The sequence below is a fragment of the Pterocles gutturalis genome, unplaced genomic scaffold (assembly GCF_000699245.1).
Source record: "Pterocles gutturalis isolate BGI_N339 unplaced genomic scaffold, ASM69924v1 scaffold839, whole genome shotgun sequence".
NCBI classification, from domain to species: domain Eukaryota; kingdom Metazoa; phylum Chordata; class Aves; order Pterocliformes; family Pteroclidae; genus Pterocles; species Pterocles gutturalis.
In genome coordinates this window covers 2953-25470 of record NW_010130232.1, presented here as the reverse complement: position 1 = coordinate 25470, position 22518 = coordinate 2953, and the positions used below count along the sequence as shown (strand labels likewise).

Genomic DNA, 22518 nt, shown 5'->3' with positions numbered 1-22518 from the left:
CTCTTCCTGAACTAAAAGGATGGCTGCAAGAGGAACTTGTCAGTGGGAAGCTGTAACGCCTCACCATTTGGACAAGGGCATTACAATAGTGACCAGAGCCAAATGTATCATCTTATGTTTCAGGAGCAACTTCTAGAGAGTCTTTGTGGTATTTCAGAGGGGGGAAAAAACGAAAAAAATCAAAGGGCCTCAGCTAACGAGTTCTGAAGCAGTCGTTTTGTGCAAGTATAATCCTGATATGCAATTCATTTCCCTCGCATAATCTATGCAACTAGATATGTACCATACATATGAACAGCAGTGAAACATACAAATTCTAATATGTTATTACCTCAATTTAGGCTTTTCAGGCTTTTCTTTAATATCAGAAAATCATTGTAGGTTGGCTGTGGGAAAAATCCAGTTGAAAGGAGTCAAATGTGCTGGCCAAACCTAATCATACCTCAGACCAACTCCCCAAACATCTCCCTGACAAAGAAAAGTCTACAAAAGAACCTAATTATCTGAGGTATTTGGAGGTTTTTTAGGATCTTACATAAACAAATACACAACCTTATGCCAAGTCTCTAACAAATTAAGTATGTTACATCTCAGTAAAGACTGAGGACTAACATGAACTCATAAAATTAATTTTGGAAAACCACCATGAGAACCTTCAAGAATCATATAAAAGCGGGGTTGCACTTAGGTATATCTGCAAGTTTGGGATATAAGACCAAATCCAAGCCTAACAGACAGCAAGAGGTTTGGGCTTTCAAAAGTTCAAAAGGCACAACGTGAATACCTGTTTACCTGCTGACTGCATTTTCTTTTTCTATGTGTATGATACAAGGTTACAAGGCCAGCACCTTCACTGAGGATTGACTTTCTTACAATGTTTAGTTTTGCTCTGATATGCTGCTTAAAAACTGACATTAGGCAACCTAACTGTCAGTGTGGCCACGATTCCTTCAGATAGTTTTAACACCTATAATGTTTAAACATAAAACATCAGGATGGTTTATAAGTAACTTAACGGTATTAGGAGGTTTATGATGCTGTAAATTATACCTGACCTTGAGGGCTGCACTGATTTAATTTCTCAACCACTATGATAATCACATTTCTTACAAAAACCTGAATGCACACAGCTAGCCTCAGCAAATGGCCAAGATCAGTGTTGTTCCAGTGCAGAATAGCAAAAAGTTGTGTTGCACAGATACCTGCCAAAAGCTGACAATATAATCAAAGATGCAGAATTATTGAAGTTGTTAAGTCTAAATTACAAATTGAAGTGTCCATTACAAAAGAACTTCTCAGTAGAAAGTAAGGCCTGTGGGCCCCATGACACTACAAGGAGAGGTCTGCTTGTTGTTACAAGTACAGGTGGACGTTCATGCACATCTGGCAGAGATGTCATGATGTTCATGATGTTTCAGGTGTGTTCTTAAGTGCTCTTTAAAATGGCTACAAAATACAATATTATTTCCTCCCACAGACTGAAAAAGCTTCTTGAACAAGAAACAGCGTATCAAGCAAAAAAGGAGAAGGAAAGCAACAAGAAAATAGCTAAACTGAAAGAAGAATTGACTAAACTGAAATCCTTTGCTTTAATGGTGGTAGATGAACAGCAAAGACTCACTGAGCAGTTAAATCAACAAAACAAAAAAATACAAGAATTAACCACTTCTGCAGAACAAGCGTATGAGAAGGTGGCTTTTGCTGAAGCAAAAGCTCAAGTAGAGGAACAGAGAGCCAGCAGGCTGGAGGCTGAACTTCAAGCCCAAAGCAGTAAGATTTCGCAAGACCAAGAAGCAATGATGGCCAAACTAACCAACGAAGACAGTCAGAATCGTCAGCTCCGGTTAAAATTAACTGCTCTCAGCCGACAAATTGATGAGCTGGAAGAGACCAATAAATCTTTACGAAAAGCAGAAGAAGAACTGCAAGACCTAAGGGATAAGATAAATAAGGGGGAGTGTGGGAACTCCATGCTTATGACTGAAGTAGAAGAACTACGGAAACGACTGCTGGAGATGGAAGGAAAAGATGAAGAGCTCATAAAAATGGAAGATCAGTGCAGGGAACTTAATAGAAAGTTAGAAAAAGAAGCATCACAGAGCAAGAATCTTAAAGGGGAAGTTGACAAGCTCAACAAAAGAATTATGGAGCTGGAGAAATTAGAAGACGCTTTCAACAAGAGCAAACAGGAATGCTACTCCCTGAAATGCAACCTAGAAAGAGAAAAAATGTTAACAAAGCAGTTGTCCCATGAGCTGGATGGCTTAAAAGCTAGAATTGGCGAGCTTGAAGCAATTGAAAGTAAGTTAGAAAAAACTGAGTTTACACTTAAAGAAGATTTAACAAAGCTGAAGAGCCTAACAGTGATGCTTGTGGATGAAAGAAAAACTATGGGTGAAAAAATAAAGCAAACAGAAGAAAAGCTGCAAGCTGCAACTTCTCAGCTTCAGGTGGAACAAAATAAAGTGATGTCTGTCACAGAAAAACTAATAGAGGAAAGTAAAAAGGCACTGAAATCAAAATCTGATGCTGAGGAAAAAGTGTCCAGTGTTATAAAAGAAAGAGATGAACTGAAAAACAAACTCAAAGCAGAAGAGGAGAAGGGAAGTGATCTTGTTTCCAAAGTGAATATTCTACGAAAAAGACTTCAGTCACTGGAAGCAGTTGAAAAAGAGTTTCTTAAAAATAAACTTAAGGAGACTACTAAATCCAGCACCTCCTTGCAGCAGGAGAACAACAAAATCAAAGAGCTTTCTCAAGAAGTTGAGAGGCTTAAGCAGAAGCTGAAAGAAATGAAGGCTATAGAAGACGATCTTATGAAAACTGAAGATGAATTTGAGTCTCTAGAACGAAGATACACCAATGAGCGGGACAGAGCCAAGCTCCTATCAGAGGAGCTGGAGGCTGTGAAAATGGAATTGGCTAGGTATAAATTAACAGAAAAGGCAGAGTCCAATCAAGAGCAGCGTCTTTTTAAGAAGCTCAAAGAAGAGGAAGCTAAATCAAGTCATCTTTCCAGAGAAGTAGATGCACTGAAAGAGAAAATTCATGAATACATGGCTACAGAAGACGTAATCTGTCACCTCCGAGGTGATCATACAGTCTTACAGAAGAAACTCCTCCAGCAAGAAAACAAGAACAGAGAGTTAGCAAGAGAAATGGAAAGCCTCACAAAAGAACTGGAGAGGTACAGACGCTTCAGCAAGAACTTCAGGCCTGGTCTCAACGGAAGGAGAATTTCTGATTTGCAAGTTTTTTCTAAAGAAGTCCAGACAGATCCTGCAGACAATGAGCCACCTGATTACAAAACCCTCATACCTTTAGAGCAAGCAGTCATAAACGGGCAGCTGTATGAAGACAGCGATAATGAGGACAAAGACAACAACGAGGAGGAACAAACAGCATCTTTCAAAAGCAACTCATCCATTGCAAATGCCGTGAACAAAAAATTATGGATCCCTTGGATGAAGTCCAAAGAGAGCCATCCTCAAAATGGAAAGATTCATACAAAGCAAAATGGAAACTGTGCACAGACTGGAGACCTAGTGCTAAGCCATACACCTGGCCAACCTCTTCACATAAAAGTAACTCCAGACCATGGGCAGAACACAGCAACACTTGAAATAACTAGTCCTACCACTGAAAGTTCTCACTCCTACACAAGCACAGCAGTTATACCCAACTGTGGCACTCCAAAGCAAAGAATAACCATTATTCAAAATGCCTCCTTAACACCTGTAAAATCAAAACCAGGAGAAGGCTACATGAGCCCGGAGCAAGTAATTTCTCCTATTACTATGGCTACTTTCGCAAGATCTCAAACTCCTGAATCATGTGGTTCTTTAACTCCTGAAAGAACAATGTCCCCTTTGGTTTTACCAGGCTCAAGTTCTCAGGAACAAATACCCTCCTCAGAGCCTTTGGAAATGGGAGCCAAGCACACCGTTTTTAGAGTATCCCCAGACAGGCAGTCGTCATGGCAGTTTCAGAGATCTAACAGTACGGGATCAAGTGTAATAACTACTGAGGATAACAAAATCCACATCCATTTAGGAAGTCCTTACGTCCAAGCTCTCACCAATTCCAAGCCCATCAGCCCTTGTAATCCGGTGCAAGACAACAGAACTCCAGCACTATCTAATGGCCTATCCAGTAAGCCCACCAATAAAATCACCAGCAGTATTACTATCACACCAACAGCCAGTCCTCTCCCACGGCAATCACAAATTACAGTAAGTAATGTCTATAACTGACCCTCATCCATGCTGACACCCTTACCAGCAACCCATCCTGTTTTTCATCCCAGCAAGAATTATTTGGAACAGCCCCTTTACTTTGGGAGAGATCTGTGCATGAACTATACAACAGTATACGGAACTAACGTTAGGTTTTGCCTGCTTAGTGTTATCGAGTGTGCACTTACTGTATATCTTCTCATTGAAATACAGTTATGTAAAATATTTAGTCTTGCACTTGTATAAACGCATCTTTATGTATTTCCATTTTCAAAATAACTCACATTACTTTTGACTGCAACTTGCCTTGGTAAAATATTTTAACATTACAAAAACAGTAAATAATTGATTATTTTTATCATTGCTTGCAGAATATTTTTGTTCGTTACGTGTGTTTTGTATTTTTTGCATGTATGATTGAATTAAGCCATAATATTGCCTGCTAACATCAGATAAGATTTGATTCATTATCTTTCCTGCTATTTCCCAACTCGTCCTAGCCCTCTGATTTCAGATAATTAACACTACATCACACACAAACACTCCAAATATTATGCATTGTATCTCATTACAAATCTATGATGTTCCAGAGCACAACCAGCACTTTTCCTCCCCATCATTTTTCACACTGTTTGGTTAAAATTTTTTTCAAACCTTCTTGTAAACCTTTCCTGTAAGTGAACTGAGTTCAGAAGCTCATGTCACAAAATTATTCTCTCCAAACAAGGCAAGCGTTTTTTCCAATACAACAGAAAAACTGCTACCATTTAGGTACACTGTACCTAATAAACAATAAACAGCAACACTTACATTCCTAAGGAGAAATTAAAAAGAATGGATTCACGCATAATATTCAAATTTCATCTAAGCTCCTAGCCATCAGTTCAACATACAATATATATTACCACCAACACACTGAAGAAGAAATAAGATTAGCAAACTATGGCACATCTTCATGTTTTTCATCTAATACGCAGAGAAAGCTTGACAAAAGTGTTAAGTAGGACTAGACCAACTCTCCAAACATGTATGCCTCTAGAACTATGGTAAATAGGAGTACCATACAGAATGGACAAAACACGATATGGTATTTCACTGATGGATACAATATTAGTGCCTATGAAAAGGACAGAAACATAAGCAATTCTGCCCTTTACACATGGGCCAAGCAGTCAATCCTAACCTCCTAGAAAATACTGCTGGCAGTGGACCAACTTAACGCAGAATGTACATCAGCCCAAAAGACCTGAGACGCACTTTCAAATGTCTCTCTTTCAAAAGCTGTAAACTGCAAATGTACATTGGAAAAGCTGCTTCTTATTCTAAAAAGTTAAATGCATATGTATCTTGTGCTGTTGGGGGGCAAAAATGACTTAAAAACAAACAAACAAAAAAATCAACCTCCTTATCAACAAGGAAGTTTGCAAGTAAGTAGAAAGACCCTATTCATTAAACCTGTACCTCTACTCTCTTTACATTATCTAGAGTGAAAAAAAAAATCATTTCTGCAGTGTAACGTAGCAACTGATTCAGCAAAGGACTTTGGAACATGCTTTCACATAACAAGGGGACTTTTATCATTTTAAGTGCTTTTGATGGACAGGAATCTAAACAATTACAACTCTAAGTAATAACTGATTTTAGAAGGAACAGTTTCTATTGAAAAGCAGATCCCACCACCCATACACACTTCTCTCAATAAAATTAACAATGTGAAAAAAAATATTAACTTATATGTGACAGAAATGGATATAACGAATTTATTAGTGTTGAGCAGAGGCAATTTAAAAAGACAAAATGTGGACCTACAGAAGCCTAGCTTAATGTCATGCTGATATAACATCACCTGAAGTTACTGGGCTTCATAAGAAGTCCTTCCCACTTGCTTTTGTCTTCATTTATCTCCACTGACTGAAAAAGTGAGATCTGACTAAGATCTGGGTCAGAACAAGTACATAGACAGTCTTATCCTGCAAAGTAACAACTTCAGCAAAAGTTACTGATCAAGACAGCAGCCAGCACTCAGGCAAGTCAAGACTAAAATAATTTTAGAGTGTGCTAATTATATGAACAAGTGATTAAATACATTCAGGTTATACACTCTAAACCCCAGCGCCCATTCAAAATTAAAAAGCAGTCCATTAAAACATGTTCTCTGCACTTCTGTTGCATATTCTGCTGCCTGCTGATCCATACCCCAGATCTCCGCAGGGACACATTACAAACATGGTGCTGAATAACTGTGTCTGAAGTACACACTTGCCAGTGTACTAACAGACACCAGAGTCTCCAAAAAATAAAGGATTAACAGTTATCCTCCTGAAGCACTAATATTTTCTTCCGTTGGACTTAAAGATCTTGTAGAAAAAAACATTTCGCTTCATATCTGCATTCCAAAATACACAGAAATGTGTTGATCATTAACCACCTGGCCATCTATTACAACATCCTATAAAAGAAAAGCACAAATCAGGACCTAGGAATAAGCACTGTTAGTCCTCTGGACAATTCTGAAGCTATTATGAATACAAAACCTAAGTGAGAGTTCACACCACTTATAAGTTTAATAATTAAACAGGACAAACTCCTGCTCCTATCTTAAACCTTACACTGGTGATGGTTTACCAGTAACTACCTAATTAACTAAAGACAAAGGAAGCAGCCACTCATGACCATTAACTCCTAAATAAAGAAGCATCACCATTGCTTGTAAATGAACCTGCTCTGTTTCCTAAAAAGGCACCCTGATTAAAAGATGTTTATATTCCCCTACTGGTGAAACAATCTATGTGTAGATTTTAACTGACTTCACAGTGGAATTTCTGTCATTCATTTCAACAAATGAAAAATCAAATAGTTATTTTGACTAAAAATAAGGTTTGCAGAATAAAACCTGATCATATTCCCAAGATCTACTTCAGAGCACACAGCAGAGCAAATAAACACCTGGGAGTATTTGTTGAGAGCTGAAACTTACTTGTTTGAACAGAAATAAGTTAGCTGTAATTTTATCATAAAATAACAAACAAGAAGCATAGCTTAATAATAATAAGCAAGTTACCTATTTACAAATTAACCTCAAGTGGTTCAGATCATCACTCCATATTTCAGATTATTTCAATTTTGCTCAGTAGGAATATTCACCTACTTCCTTGGCAGAGAAAGAGAAAACAGCAGAGCAAGGAGAAAATTAAAGTCGCTCTCTGCAAATCGATTTAAACACTCTGAACAAAAATATCAAGCATAATCATATTAAAATTCAAAAAAGTAAGGCAGCTTTTGAAGGAATTTCAAGCATTCCATAAATGATAAGTATTGCTGTCAATTTGGAGGGTGAGACACTTTTGTTTTCAGTATTTGCCCAAAAGCCTAAAATCTGACAGGTATGTAACGATTCGATTAAATGTTAGAGGGAAATATGGTCACAAAGCAAGCAGCATTTATCAGAGGGATTAAACTGTGAAAGAGAGTGTAAAAGCAGTTTTCAGCATAATATCAACCCTTCTCCAAAACTCTTAGCAAGCATCACCTCTCAAATCCAAACATCCACCCTTTCCCCTGGATTTTAAGTCCCCAGGAAAAGAAAGGGAGAATTAACTGATCAAACACGTTATCAGCCTGCTTCCCTTCATCTTTTCAGTTTTATTTCAGTGAGTGAGCAAAGGAACACAAGCAAGGGCAGTACAAACAGTTCATTTTTAAGTCATTCTTTTTATGTGATTCAATATGTCAGAAGAAATACTTGTAATTTTTGTCCTTACAGGAAGGATGGATGAGGGGAGGGAGGGAAAAGGAAGAAAAGAAAAAAAGAAGATAATAGGAAGCAATAACTGTATTCTGAGAGCAAAGTGTCAATCCATCAACTGAGAGGTAGTATTTCAAGTTATTTAAAAAACCTCCCTCAAATAGCTAATTAAGAAATTGAATTGACAGAAATTACAGAAGCCACCACCTAATCTTCCTGATCCAAAGTGCAGTAGGTAATACAGTGTCTGGGGACAGAATGTTAGTCTGTAGTAAGAAAAAAGATCTACACGTAAATATTTCATGCAAGGCTTTAAGAAGGCCTGCTCCCCACACTGGGGAAATAATAATCAGAAACAGAATTGTACAGCATTACTTTCTGATTAAGACTGAATGGATGCTGCAGGGTTAGGTGATGGAAAAGGAGCAACCATCTGCAGGATGACTTTGTCCCTAGGAAACAGTTACTGAGACAGGCAAAACAAAAACTGACAACTGCCTAATCTCCAGGCTTAAGTAAAGGCTACCAAAACATTATGTTACCAAGAAACAGGAGACAAAAAGATCTTACAGTTCAAGTATAGCATAAGTGGGTATGTAAAGACATTTTCCAATTAACACCAAGTACTTTAAGTGGGAAATTGCTCAAAAAAATGACCAACCAACCTTAAAAATCTAAGAAGCCTGAAGTGTTTTCACAAACTTGCAGTCAGTGGCCCCAGGATGTAGCTGAATTCCGTCCACTCGCACACCGCCCAATGACCCACCATACTGTGGGCACCCAGAAAGCCTCAGTTATCAGAGCTGCCAACTGAAAATGATTCTCCTCTGACCTCTAAGCAAAGTACTCTTGGGAAACAGGTTTTGAGTACAAGAAGCAAGACCTGTTTTAATCAAAGACTCTCCACTTGTCAAGCAGTAGCCTGACATTACAGGGTCTTCATATAGGGAAAGGCAAAAGAAGCTCCCTCCCCTTTCTTACCTCTACCACATCCCATATCACAAAATACTGCCCTTTAAGTTATGCTGTCATCACTGTTCATGAAGGCAGCATTGTGAACCAGGTCAAGAAACTAACCTGTATTTAAAAAATTAAAAAAATAAATAAAAAAAAACAAAAACCAACAACAACCTCCCCCTGCCAAAAAAACCCCACCAAACAACAAAAAAAAAAACCCCAGACTCCACAAATCTTTATTAAAAAAATCAAAAACGACCCATTTCACAGCACAGCTCTACTATAGAGCTACATCAGCATAACTGAAGGGGCAAGCAGAAGGAATGAGCTCTTTATACTGGAATCACTGACAAAGCCCTGGTCCCATCACCTTAGATGATATCACTACTGTCTGAAGAGATATAATCTAGCATGTAAATACACTACAAAGTACTCCAAATATACAACAAATATTCATCAGTGTCATTATCATCCTTCTGGAGCAGTAAGAAGAAATCATTCCTCTTTTAGGAGAGAAGATAATTGACTCGTGCAAAATCACAACAAGGCAGCTTCAACCCTGATTAGGAAGCTTAGATTCTCATGCTTGATTGTCTCATACTCAAACCATTATAGGTCATGTTTTATCCCACAGAAACACCAATCTTGGCTGGACAAAAAGTAGAAAGGTTTTTTAAAGTATAATTTATTAAAGTATAATTAAATATACATTTATTTACATATATATTTAAAATAGGACTCTGATTGACACACCTTTACATGTGGCTTTCACAGAGGAAAACAGACTAATCCCAGACAGGAGAAAAGCCGTGATGGTAAAAGCAGAGGGTTCTTTTTCCTCCTACATGCAGAACACATTTAGGCCCAACCTGGTTACCCCTTTATGCTTCTTCAACATATACATTAACTAATATGGGAAACATACATTCAAAGCTTTTGAACAGACAATATTGATACTGAAGATGTTTTCATGTTAAAAGGTGTGTGTAGGTATGAGCACAGTTCCACACGTCTTCAAAAACTGTGTACTTAGAAATATCCAAACACATATATCCCTACCTGCCCACAATCTGTACAGAATAAGACCCACTGCCAAGAATCTTACTCAACAAATGGCAGCGCGCAGCTTTAAACCAAGTGAACTGATGATCTCATATAGATTTGTAAAATAATGTACTACATAAAAACACTAACAGTTACGCACCAGCAGAAACAAGTGCTGACACTACCCTCTCCTGGACAGAATTAACATTGCAGTTTGTTTGGTATTCTTTAAAAAGGCCATATTACTACTCTTCTTAGGGACCCTAGGTGCCCTAACAAGATGCTCGAGGTCCCTCCATGTTTCAAGGGGCAAAGGGAAGAGAACTAACAACAACCAACTGTTCATTTCAGAGATCAGCCAGATGCATCGTAATGTTGATCAACCAGTCCCAGGTAAATCCTTGTCCTAGGGGAGCCGACCCACAACATAACTTTACCTTTCCCTGCATCTTGGCAATTATCTACTAAAAATGAGTCTTTATCTTATGTTTAAAAGATTATCACATTTAACAGGGAAGATATGCCCCAAGAAAAGCAATGCACGTAACAGAATTTTAGTAATTAGGAATACACCTTCTGCCTCCAACTCTGTCAAACTGTGCTTCTTTTTCCCACCACCAGAAAGCAAATTTAAACTTGATGTTCAGGAAATAAGACCACTGCAACATATTTCGGTATATGAATGCAAATCGTGTCACATATATCGATATTATTTCTAATATTAATACAGATTTTTCTGTCAAATAAGTCATATTATTGAAATCAAGAGTGCTGTAACAGGCCAAATATCAGCAGAAGAGTAGAAAAGGCAGAAAATAGATCTTAGAAGGGACCTCAGGGCATTTTCCAGCCTATTGCCTTACTACAACTTGACTTAACCCTTCCAAACACTTGGTTCATCCTGTTCCAAAGCACTTTTGCAATGACAATTTCACAGTTACCCCAGGAATCTGTAACAGGGCTGACATATCCTTGCCATTAAGAAACTTGCTAATTTTAAAACTAAATTTCCTTTGTTGAAATTGTAATCCAGTATTTGCTTTCCTATCCCTCCACTGGACTCTGAAAAATATTTTCTCTGCAACAGACTTTCACATATTAGAAGACAATTATCATGTCTTTCCTCAGTGTTGTTTGTTCCAGATTAAACAAACCCAATTGCTCTCCCACTTAATAGCTCAAGTACTACAACTGCACAGATTACTAATGATTTTCCCACCCCAGAGCCTTTTATAATGGTGTGACAATACAATGCCCCAAGTCAGACAATACTCTGGCTAAGGTCTTACCAATGTTATTAAGTACAAGGATTATTTATACTGCTCCTGCTTACACATCTCAGTATAGTCATTCACACAAATGGGTTGCCTAAAAGGAAATGCAGAGCAACTGAGAATTTTCCCTCTGGGTTCCTAGAAGACAGACGCCAGGACCTAGAGAAAGAAAAGGACAAATCTGAATGCCTTGTGCATTTGAGGAGGCCTAACCAGAAATTTCAGCCAAAGCTGTCTTTTTTAGACACTACAGGGAATATTCAGGTTTATCGCTTAATCTTAGCTCGTTCTCACTTGCAGACCTGGCTTACATTCTGACGGCATTCAACCATCCAGGAACAAACTTAAATCTGGCAAGAGGCACACTTGTGCACATACAGATACACGGACTTTGTGTAAAAGATCTTCAGCACCATCCCCTGGCCACTTTCACTCAAGTTGAAAATTATACTGTTGCTCAAATTTCTTGAACTAAAAACTTAAGCAATGAGAAGGAACATTATCTATAGTTATTTCTCCAAGACCAAGTTCTGCAATGACTGCAGAAAGGTAAATAAGAAAACTTACAGCAGAAGTACTAAATGCTCCCCCCTATTTAAACGGATACAGTTCAAACACAAAGCAAAGCACACATCATATTTCCAGAGAAATAAAAATATTAGCACCAAAGGCGGGAGAACTACTTGAACAGCACAGAAACAGATTTTCTCTACTTGACCCCTACACATACACTTACCTTAGCCCCCTCCTGAGAAAGCAAGCATTGTTTCATTGTAAAATAATTGACGGCCCATATAAATAACAGCTAAGCCACCTCTGTGCCCATGGGAAAAAAAACAAAGTCTGTATGGAATATATATCCTGGTATTTCAGAGCATGTTTTCACAGTTCACTTCCTGAAATTAAGAAGGGACATTTTCAGAGTCACATGTGAAAGTTCCACAGTCGAAACCCATGGAGTGTTTCTCCCTGTCCCTGAAGTACCTGCCGTTATTCACTATGAAAGAACACACACAGCCACTGCATGTGAGTTCTCACTCTAACAACCTTTCTCCTGCCAATTCCTATTACAGGTGATTGACATCTACTTCAGAAGTTAATTTAAAACTTAGGAAGTCAAAAGATCTTTATGAAACTGCAACTTCCTTGATTCTTAGATCATTGCTTGCCTTGAAAAGGAGCTTTAACTAGTTTTTTCTATACCCGTAAGCACTACCAACAAAAACTTCAGTATTTTCTAAATCCACCACCCTAAACTATATGATGCTGTTGTTTACAGAAAGACATACCACATAATCTTCTAATTTAAAAAATGGAGCTATTTTAATGTCTTTGAGTTTGATTGGTTTCGTTGTTGCAGTAATTATTTGCCAATATTTCCTTAATTGTGTTTAGTCACATTAAGCAAAGGAAATCAGCAAACTACTCAGATCAGTACCTTCTGGGCAACACTTTGTTTCTAGGGGTGTTTTGAGAGCACTGATGATGGGAACTCAGAAGGGCTCTCCAGAACATGAAAGGCAGCTCAGTTTGGTTTTTGAAGGATAAACGCATCTTATTTCCTCTTCTATCACTTGGAAAGACAGCAAATATTAAAAGTGGCCTACAGATGGGAACTCAAGCAGCCATAACTAAACAGCAATGATGAACAGAGAGCCAGCAAATTCAGAATACAAGTGAGTGCCAAAAAAAGAATTGGGGAGACTGAAGATCATTCATCTTGAAGGAGAAAACGAAATGGTAGAAAGGGTGCATACATTTGAAGAGATCTGAAGAGGTTCTTGGTGTGCACACAGACTCCCCATATGTAGATAAGAGTTAAAAATCAAACTGAAAAAGCCCACCAAAATCTATATATCAGGGTTTCTTTTAGTCATTCAGGTCTGCCCAAAAAACAAAATGGACAACCCAACATACAAGCACGGCATAGCCAAGGTATCTGCTTACATGCCTCTACACTAAATAGTAAGGAAGGAACTAAGAGGATTGCACAGGAATTTTCAGCACACGTACAACTAAACCAATGCAGAACTTGATATACAGATACTTCCAAGTGCTTTCCAGTCAATTCCTAAATAAGGTCATTCCCTCTTTACAGGTACATCTTACAGCAGCATAAGTATTGATCCAGTCAATTGACCCAAAAGTGTTCTTTTTAGAGCTCATATCCAAGATTCGTATCTTGTCAAGTACCAAGTTTTAAAAAATAAACAAAGTTTACTCCTTGATCTAGCTACACACGTAATTAAACTGAAAATGTTAAGTGTCAACAAGTGTTTTCCTTAATTTTAATTTATTCAGACTTTCCTCTCTAGAATTTATACCAGGAATGATGAAAAAGAAACCAATTTTTAAGTGTCAAATAAGGAAGAAGTTAACTAGATGGCCAGTTTGTTAAATCCCTGCCTACAACAGAAGTTACAGTTATACGGCTAGATCGGTACAGTCAAGGGAGTCCAGGTTTAGTTGTCCCAGCACAGAAACTTAACACTGGTATAGTTAACTTGCATAGGAAAAAAGCTCTATAATACAGCTGTTATCCTCAAGTTTGAGCCTATGCCAGGAGTCACACCAATTCAATTATTGTGGCAATAAGCAAACACATACAAAAGAGAGCAACACAAACACCGTAAGCAGATCAAACCTTGGCAAAGTCATCAGCTATAACGCAACTCTCAGCACTAAGTGATAATAATTTAGATATGTTCGATACTGTTATTCAGAACTGCAAAACAGAACATAATTTTGAATTGCCAAAAAAATTTTGCTTGAAACGAAATCTTATGGCTCAGAAGGCCATATTGTAAATGTGCTTTTAATGAGCTAGAAGCTGGTGCAAACTATAGGCCACAGCATGGGGTTATTTTCAGACCTAACTTCCAACTGACTTAAAAAGACCTTAGAGCCTGAATAGCAGTTAGATGCACAAAACCTGTAACAATCTGGGCCTACAAACACCTTCTTGAAGTATTAACACTGCTGTTCAATCAACAACAGACAGAATCCTCCAACCACTTCATACCCTATGGAATCTCTGAATCGGAACACTTCTCAAAGAAAAGAAAAACCACAACTCTTTCTTAGAGATACAATTGCACTTGAGCGTGGAAGACTTTACACTAATACTTTTATCTATTAATCTCAATATGCTTACCAAATTATGGCTAATCTGATTCTTTTTATAGCTAAGAAAGTGAGGTACATTTTAAACAATCTCTAAATTTACATCAGACAGCAGCACTGCTAGGAATAGCACACCCAAACATTTTATTCTCAATACTGTGTCTCATCTACCAGGCCACACCACATAGTCAGAAGGCAAACTGTTCCAACTGAATACTCAAGGAAAGCCATACAGCAGTAACACAATTATCCCTTCCAACTCCTTTCTTAACACTGTGCCTTTGGTAATTGAAGCAAAATGCTTTTTTGTTTAGGTTTTGGGGTTTTTTTCCCCTGGCATATTAACAATATAAGTGCTAAAATTCAAGACTACCATGAAAATGCATGTTAATTTTTTTTTAGTCAACATTAACGACATGAAAATGCATGTTAATTTTTTTTATTCAACATTTAACAACAAGTTTTAGTCCGGTTTTAGTGAAACTACTGGGATGCAGTACAAAAGAAAAACTTTCCTGCCACCTAGAGGTAAAATCTTCCAGGAACACGGAGAACAGAAAAACTCATCTCCTTTTTCCTTCTCACTTCAAAGCCAAACTCTTTCCTTTCTCAATGTAACTAGAAGTTACAAATTTACACTTTCTGATTTTGAAAATAAAAACATGAAACAAGTTATACACACACGGACCCAGGATCTATATATCTCATTTTTGGTAATGACCAGTGGTAAATGCTTATGAAAAAAAAAGTTAACTACTAAGCAAACAGAGCAATAAACCCAGCCTATAGCAGTCTACAATTTAACAGCTGTCCAGAGCTGAAAAATACATTATGTCTTTGTGTTTAGCAGTCCTTGATGGATGCCATGAATCATTCTAAACTCTCTCCAAATCAATTTATATCATCACCTCAAAAACTGCAAGTCCCGATGAGTTTCATAGCTCACTGACAAGGGAAAATGCTTTTTACTTACCTTTAACCCACCTTCAATGGATGCCCTCTCAAGCATGTTATTAGAGAGAATTCCCCTATCCATCACAATGCTAATTTTCTTCTGTTGTTTTTTTCTCTCCAAATGTATTTTCCAAACTTGAAAAGGTTTAGTATATGTTTTCAATCTTCACGCAGAAGCCATTCTGTAACCGATGGTCTCTGTTATATTTCTCTGCATTTTGACATACCTTTTTCTGAGGTGTTTGAACAAAACTCTGCAAAACATTGACAATGTAGGCATGGTTTGGATTTACACACTAAAAAAAAAAGATAGGTTTTGTTTTCTTCAATCCTTTCCCTAGTAATTCCTAACCTGCCTGTTACCTGTTTGACAATTACCAATTACTGAGCAATGAGGACCATATACAGTGACTCCAGGATCTGTGTTCTGAGTGACAATAGATGTCATATTTACTACCATATGTAAACTAGTTTTCCCTATATATATTATTTTTCATTTATTAACACTGAACCGACATGGATTTTTATCACCTTGTTACTCAATACCATGAACTACTGTCAGCTCTTGCTTCTAATACCCTCCCTTTTATACCATATGCAAGTGTCATCATTTCAGTACTAACCCTTTTCCCATGCAGTTTACGAATATGTTGAATATTACATGTGTCTGTGAGGCTCAGATGGTATCTCCACTATACTATGAAAACTGGCTATGTGCTCTGCTACTATCCACTTGCTACTTTTTAACCATGAGAATTTTCCTTCTCTCTCCACAGAAACTTTGCTCTCTGAAGATTCTTTTGTTAGAGACCACTATCACTTCTTTTTGAAAAATCATAACATAACATGGTCACACCTATAATACTAAGACACAGGTCAACCTCAACAACCAGAAACTTCCTGAGCCTCCAAAACAGCCTAGCCAGATACAAACTACCTTGACAACATGAACCCTCCTCTGGGCTAACTCCCAAGCTATGCCTCAGAATTGTTTCAGAGCTAGATGCAGGATGCAGGCCATTCAAACAATTCAATCTATTGACAATTTAACAGTTCCAGTGCCTGGGAACATTCACAGACACTTCCTAGCCCATCGTTAGACAATCTGATAACATATACCTGTATAACAATACCTGGCCAACACATGTAACCATAGAATGGTTTGGGTTGGAAGGGACCTTAAAGATCACCTAGTTCCAACACCTCTGCCATGGGCAGGGACACCCTCCACTAGACCAGGTTGCTCAAAGCCTCATCCAGCCTGGCCTTGAACAGCTCCAGGCATCCACAACTGCTCTGGGCAACTTGTTCCAGTGTCTCACCACTCTCACAGAAAAATATTTCTTCCCAGTATCCAATCTAAATCTACCCTCTCTCAGCTTAAAACCGTTACCCCTTGTCCTGCCACTACACTCCCTGATACAGAGTGCCTCCCCATCTCTCCTGTAAACACCTTTAAGTACTGGAAGGCTGCTGGAAGTTCTCCCCGGAGCCTTCTCTTCTCTAGGCTGAAACAACCTCTCGGCCTGTCCTCATACGGGATGTGCTCCAGCCCTCTGATCATCTTCGTGGCCCTCCTCTGGACTCGATCCAACAGGTCCTTGTCCTTCTTATGTTGGGCGGCCCAGAGCTGGATGCAGTACTCCAGGTGGGGTCTCACGAGAACAGAGCAGAGGGGCAGAATCACCTCCCTTGACCTGTTGGCCATGCTTCTCTTGGTGCAGTCTGGGATCCGGTTGGCCTTCTGAGGTGCGAGCACACACTGCCAGGTCATGTTCGGTTTTTCATCTACTGACACCCCCAAATCCTTCTCCTCAGGACTGCTCTCAATTCATTCTCCTCCCAGCCTGTATTTGTGCTTGGGATTGCCTCGACCCAGGTGCAGCCTTGTCGAACTTAAGGAGGCTTGTGTGGGCCCACCTCTCTAGTCTGTCCAGGTCCCTCTGGGTGGCATCCCCTTCCCTCCAGCGCACCAGCTGTGCCACACAGCTTGGTGTCATCAGCAAACCTGGTGAGGGTGCACTCAATCCCACTATCCGTGTCTCTGACAAAGACGTTAAACAACACCGGTCCCAATACAGACCCCTGCGGAACGCCACTCATCACTGGTCTCCCCTTGGACATCGAGCCATTGACCACAACTCTTTGAGTGTGGCCATCCAGCCAATTCCTTATCCACCAAGTCGTCCTTCCAGCAAATCCACGCCTCAAATTTAGAGACAAGGATGTCATGCAAGACATACTTGAATATTATCCTTGACAAAAAGTGTGGATGTCTTCCCACAACAAAATTAGTAACCATCTGGGTGAACATGCTGTTTCTTACTGTAATTTCTACAGTTTGATCAGTTCAGCAGTTATACTTATGAATCTTCTGCGAAGCTTTACTCTTTAGAGTAGAGTGGCATCACATTCCTCTAGCATCACCAGCAATTTCAGTGGCAGACAGCACATCACTAATAAGGATTCAGAAAATTTTAAAATCAGCTCCTTCAGAACTATTGGAAAAATACCACATTGTCCTGGGAGATTGCTACTCTTCTTTCTACCTTTATGTTCTCACACTTCAATTAGCCCAGGCTGCTGCTTTTTTTTTTTCCCCTTACTCATGATCCATTAAGCATGTTTGTGATGTGCAAACTTTCCCCAAATTCCTACATACTGAGCACATGCAAAGATCTGATGTCGGCTCAGCTTCATCCTTTTGAGAACTCCTGTCATATACAATTGTCTACAGTCAAATGGCAGGCTTTTGAATTCTGATACTTTTTTTTTTTAAATACATACTTATTCCAGAGAGGCTTTTATGGCCACTAGGAAGTTGTTTCTCAAAACTCGTTTTGATCCAGCTCATTCTTATTTGTACTTAATTCATCAGAACTTCTATGCTGTTTTCTATTGTCGTTGAACACTATTTCCATTCTATGTTTTTAAAAAAAAAAATCTTAGTGAACTTCTTTGACTCTGCAGCTCAACAATATAAAGGTATATAAAAAGGCTTGTGCTATAAAAAGCCTTTCTGACAGGTAGTGCACACTTAACCCTAGTTTCACATATGGTACCTTTCAAAGAATCTCCTTGCCTTTAAAGGTCTTCACCTCTTTTCAGTGCTCACTTTAACTTTTTATTTTTGTCTAATTACTTTGCAATTAAGTATGACTATGATGGACTCTGGAAGGAAGAGTTCTCTCTTACAAACACATTCATCTTGTTACACTGTGTTCACTTTCAAAGAACGATCTCTCACAGTAAAGTATGAGCTAGGTACTGCCTGCTTGTTGTGGTTTAAAGGCCACCACACAGCCTCTTGCTAAAAACCTCGTGGGTTGAGGCAAGGACAGGGAGGGTTCACTCACCACTGATGGTCACGGGGAAGAAACAGACTCAACTTGGGAAAACAAAAAAACCTCAATTTATTTCATTAACAATCAAAAATAGAGCAAGATAATGAGAAAGAGAACTACATCTTTAAAAAAAGGCACCTCTCCCCCACCCCTCCCTTCTTCCCAGGCCCAAAGGCTTTGTTGCTGATTCCTCTACCTTCTCTCCCCTGGAAGCGCAGGGGGGCAGGGAATGGGGGTTACGGTCAATCCATCACATATTGCCTCTGTCTCCCCTTCCTCTTCAGGGGAGGGGTCCTCACAGTCTTTCCCAGCTCCAGCATGGGGTCCCTCCCACAGGAGAGCCCCTCACAAACTGTTCCAACATGAGTCCTTCCCACAGGGCTGCAGTTCCTCACTAACTGCTCCGGCGTGGGTCTCTTCAACAAAATTCGCAGCCTCCTTTGGGCACAGCTACTTCTTCCAACAGGGCTACACCTCAATAAGCTGCAGGCAAGCTCTGCTCTCCATGGGCTGCACAGGGACAACGTGTGTCACCAAGACCTTCACCACGGGCTGCAGGGGAATCTCTGCTCCAGTACCTCCTCTCTCTTCACTCACTTTCGTGTCTGTGTAGCTGTCTCTCTCACATCCCGCTCCTTCTCCACTGCAGGTTCTTCTGTTGACTCATGAGAAACTCCCGGCTCTCGGGCGGGGGGTGCGCTGGGTCGGCTGGGCCGTGGGGGAAGCTGGCCAGGCAGGAAGGCAGCTGGATGGACAGACAGGTGGGGCCAGGCCCTGCGCAGGGCCACACCCACCCCTCCATGCACTGTGCCCCCTCTTAAACATGTTATTCACAGAGGCGCTGACTGGCACAGCCTTGGCCAGGGGCAGGTCCAGCCTGGAGCTGGGGGAACTTCCAGCAGTTTCTCACAGGGGCCAAGTTGGCAGTGTGCCCTTCCCCTGCTACCGAACACACCTGGAGCTGGGGGAACTTCTAGCAATTACTGTAAGTCAGTCACTGCAGCCCCTCCCCTGCTACCAAACAAACCCACCACACAAAACCACCACACTGCTACTCAGGACTAAATCAAGACTTGCTTCTGCATGTGGAAATTCTCTGATTATTCACCCAGGGAAGTCACACAGTTCACAGCCTTTGCACTGCATCGCTCACTCAGCCCCTAGGGCTGCTGCCCTAGTCAGAGGGCTGACAGAAAACCCCTCTTATTTATACTCTGGATTTCAACCCATTCAGATTCCTTGATATGCACCAATCAAGTAGATAAGTTAAATACAAAGCTACACTCTCATTACCAGGGAGAGAAAGGAAGTTCAGACAAGTAGTTTAAAGAGCAATGCATTTAGTGGAAAAGTGGAAAAGACACTGACAAGCTAAATATATAATCCATCTCTCCACCCTAATGCATGACTTATTTTCTCGGTTTATTTCAAGATTACTGATGCGTTCCGTCGTTCAATTCCAACTCGGATCCCTAAACCAAAGACAACAAGCACAACTAAAGTACCTGTCAAAATTCCTGATGGACATCTCAACAAACCACTCCAAGACAGCAGTTCTGGAAAGCTACGCATTATAAGGACTGTGTCTAAAACCTGCCTTCAAAGTGGAGGGAGAAGGTAAATAATTTTCTGATCTATGATCTACGTCATTAAAATGGATTTAAGCAATATGAATTTCAACAGTAGTTGTTTCCATTGAGGAAAAAAAGACTTGAAACTATCCACATGGTCACCACGCAAATGGTCACCAACCACAGGACATCAAGGGACAGCCAAATTCTTAGGAGCCAAAGGTAACTGCATGTCTGCAGGAACCAAGCTCTGCTCCCATTTTTCTCATGTAATTCCAGAATTTGGCCCTTACAGTAGAGACACACATGAGACGCAAATAAGTTTCTACAATAAGTTCAGTTTTGACATGTTCCACAAATAAAAATACTACTTGTGTCTCAGTAGATTTATAAAAACATATGGTCAATCAAAAGAGGAGGTGCTGAAGGAGGTACCGTTTTGTTTTTCAATAGATGCAAGAATTCAGATGGGTATTTTTTGTGCTAGCTGTATAAACTTTCACAATTTTATTTGGACTACAGTATTTAGATTTCTGTTCACTTAATATTTTGGAACAGATCAAAATCTTTGTCAAGCTTAACAGTTAAGTTGTGACTTACACATAAATGCAATTTTGTTCTTGCATTCCTCCACAATTCTGCACTTCCTTTCAGCTGCTCACAATCAAGTAAAATAGGTAACTGCATTCATAACTCTTAGTGAAGTTTTTTTTAATCAAACTAATACTTTGCACAAGTAGTTCTAACTAATCTATGGAGAATTTGCCTTTTTGCTTTTCATAAATCATAACTTCTTTAAAAGATTTCACATTCACTCAAAGTTTCCTTCCAACCAACACACACACAAAAAAATAAAAGCATTAGAAGAGACTCCAAGTTTGTTGTTTTCAATTTTCTGAAAAATTGCAACTGTTGCTCTGACAAGAAAATTTCTCACTGCTCCACCTTAGAAACTTAAAACTAACAAGATACTATTACTGCAAGGAATCCCTCACAGGAATCCTGAAGTACCATCTAACATGAATTACTGATTTAGAACATAAAATTTAATTTATTTCCCTGGTATTAATGTCTCCCTCATTCTTCTTCCCCTAACAGAGTGCATTCCAACAGTCTAAATGGCTCAACTGATAATTTGTGGGAAAACTCCTTTCACATAGGTGTTTCTTTAAGAACTGCCAAATCCTAATTCCTAAATAAAGCAAAAGCTGGTGGTGAACACAGTGCCATAACCAGAAACGCAATCCTTTTGCTGAAGCAAGGAGAGATGTTGATGCATTCAGTTACCTGATTTTCTCCCTTTTATTTCACAGCTAGAAGTTTAACTTAACCACTGAGACAGTGAGACATTAGCACTGCTGTGTGACTATTTTTGCAAACCCACAACAGAAACCTATGCCTCCCTCAACAGCTCCACAAGAAATTCTCTAGGAGTACTTAAAAAAAATGAAAAGTTTAAAAAGATCAACCTACTGGAAAATTATTTCAGCTTGTGTCCTACAAGACACACTTCTGTCAAAATCCAAAAAATGACTCTTCCATACGAAAAAGAGAAGGTTTCAAAATTTATTCACTAAATCTGCAGGTAACTATAAAGTTCAAGGCTCCATGTCATGTATGCTCAAATCCAAAAAGTTCACAGAAGCACATGATTATGTGTTCTGCAACTTGCAGAACGAACATATGTAAATGCAAAGAAACACAGTTTTCAAAAAGTAGCTGTCAGCTTGCCATCCTTATCAGAGAGATCTTCAGTACAAGAACAAGTTTCATCAGAAGGGACAGCAACTCATGGATGAGCCAAAAAGAAATACAAACCTCTCCGTACACAGGTTCACCAACAGATCTCGGCTCCCATCAAGCAACAAAACTCCCACTGAATGTAGTACACTGAACAGTCTGCTTCTCAGTAGTTGCAAATCACATATTACAAACTTACGCTATTTGGCACCCTTTACTGCCAGTCTACAGAAAGAAAAGAAAACCTCTGGCAAAATAAATTAATTCCTGCAACAGCATCCTTTGCTTTAGAGCCCACAAAGGACCCCACAAGTACTGTCAAACCATCCTCCAGGATACCACAATAGATTTCTCACCTATTTGCACTCCTGACATAGAAGAGCTTCCCTGTCTTTTGCTCCTGCCTTGGGATGACACAATTCATTTCTACCTATGAGGGATGTGGCCCACATAGGTTCTTACTTAAGGATCTAAAAAAATTGACAGATGGGGATACTGCACTCTTATGGGATTAAGGGAGACAAAGAAAGC

General features: G+C 39.4%; 1 protein-coding gene across 1 annotated transcript in view; it reads left to right on the top strand.

Moving 5' to 3' along the window:
- The window catches only part of FILIP1L (filamin A interacting protein 1-like), a 75765-nt gene extending 54329 nt beyond the window's left edge, over positions 1-21436 (top strand). The window contains exons 2-4 of the mRNA XM_010080129.1: positions 1478-4232; positions 20109-20293; positions 21346-21436. Of these exons, the coding sequence (XP_010078431.1) occupies positions 1478-4232; positions 20109-20293; positions 21346-21436 (3031 nt within the window). The remainder of the gene's footprint in view (positions 1-1477; positions 4233-20108; positions 20294-21345) is intronic.
- Positions 21437-22518: the final 1082 nt, after the last annotated feature.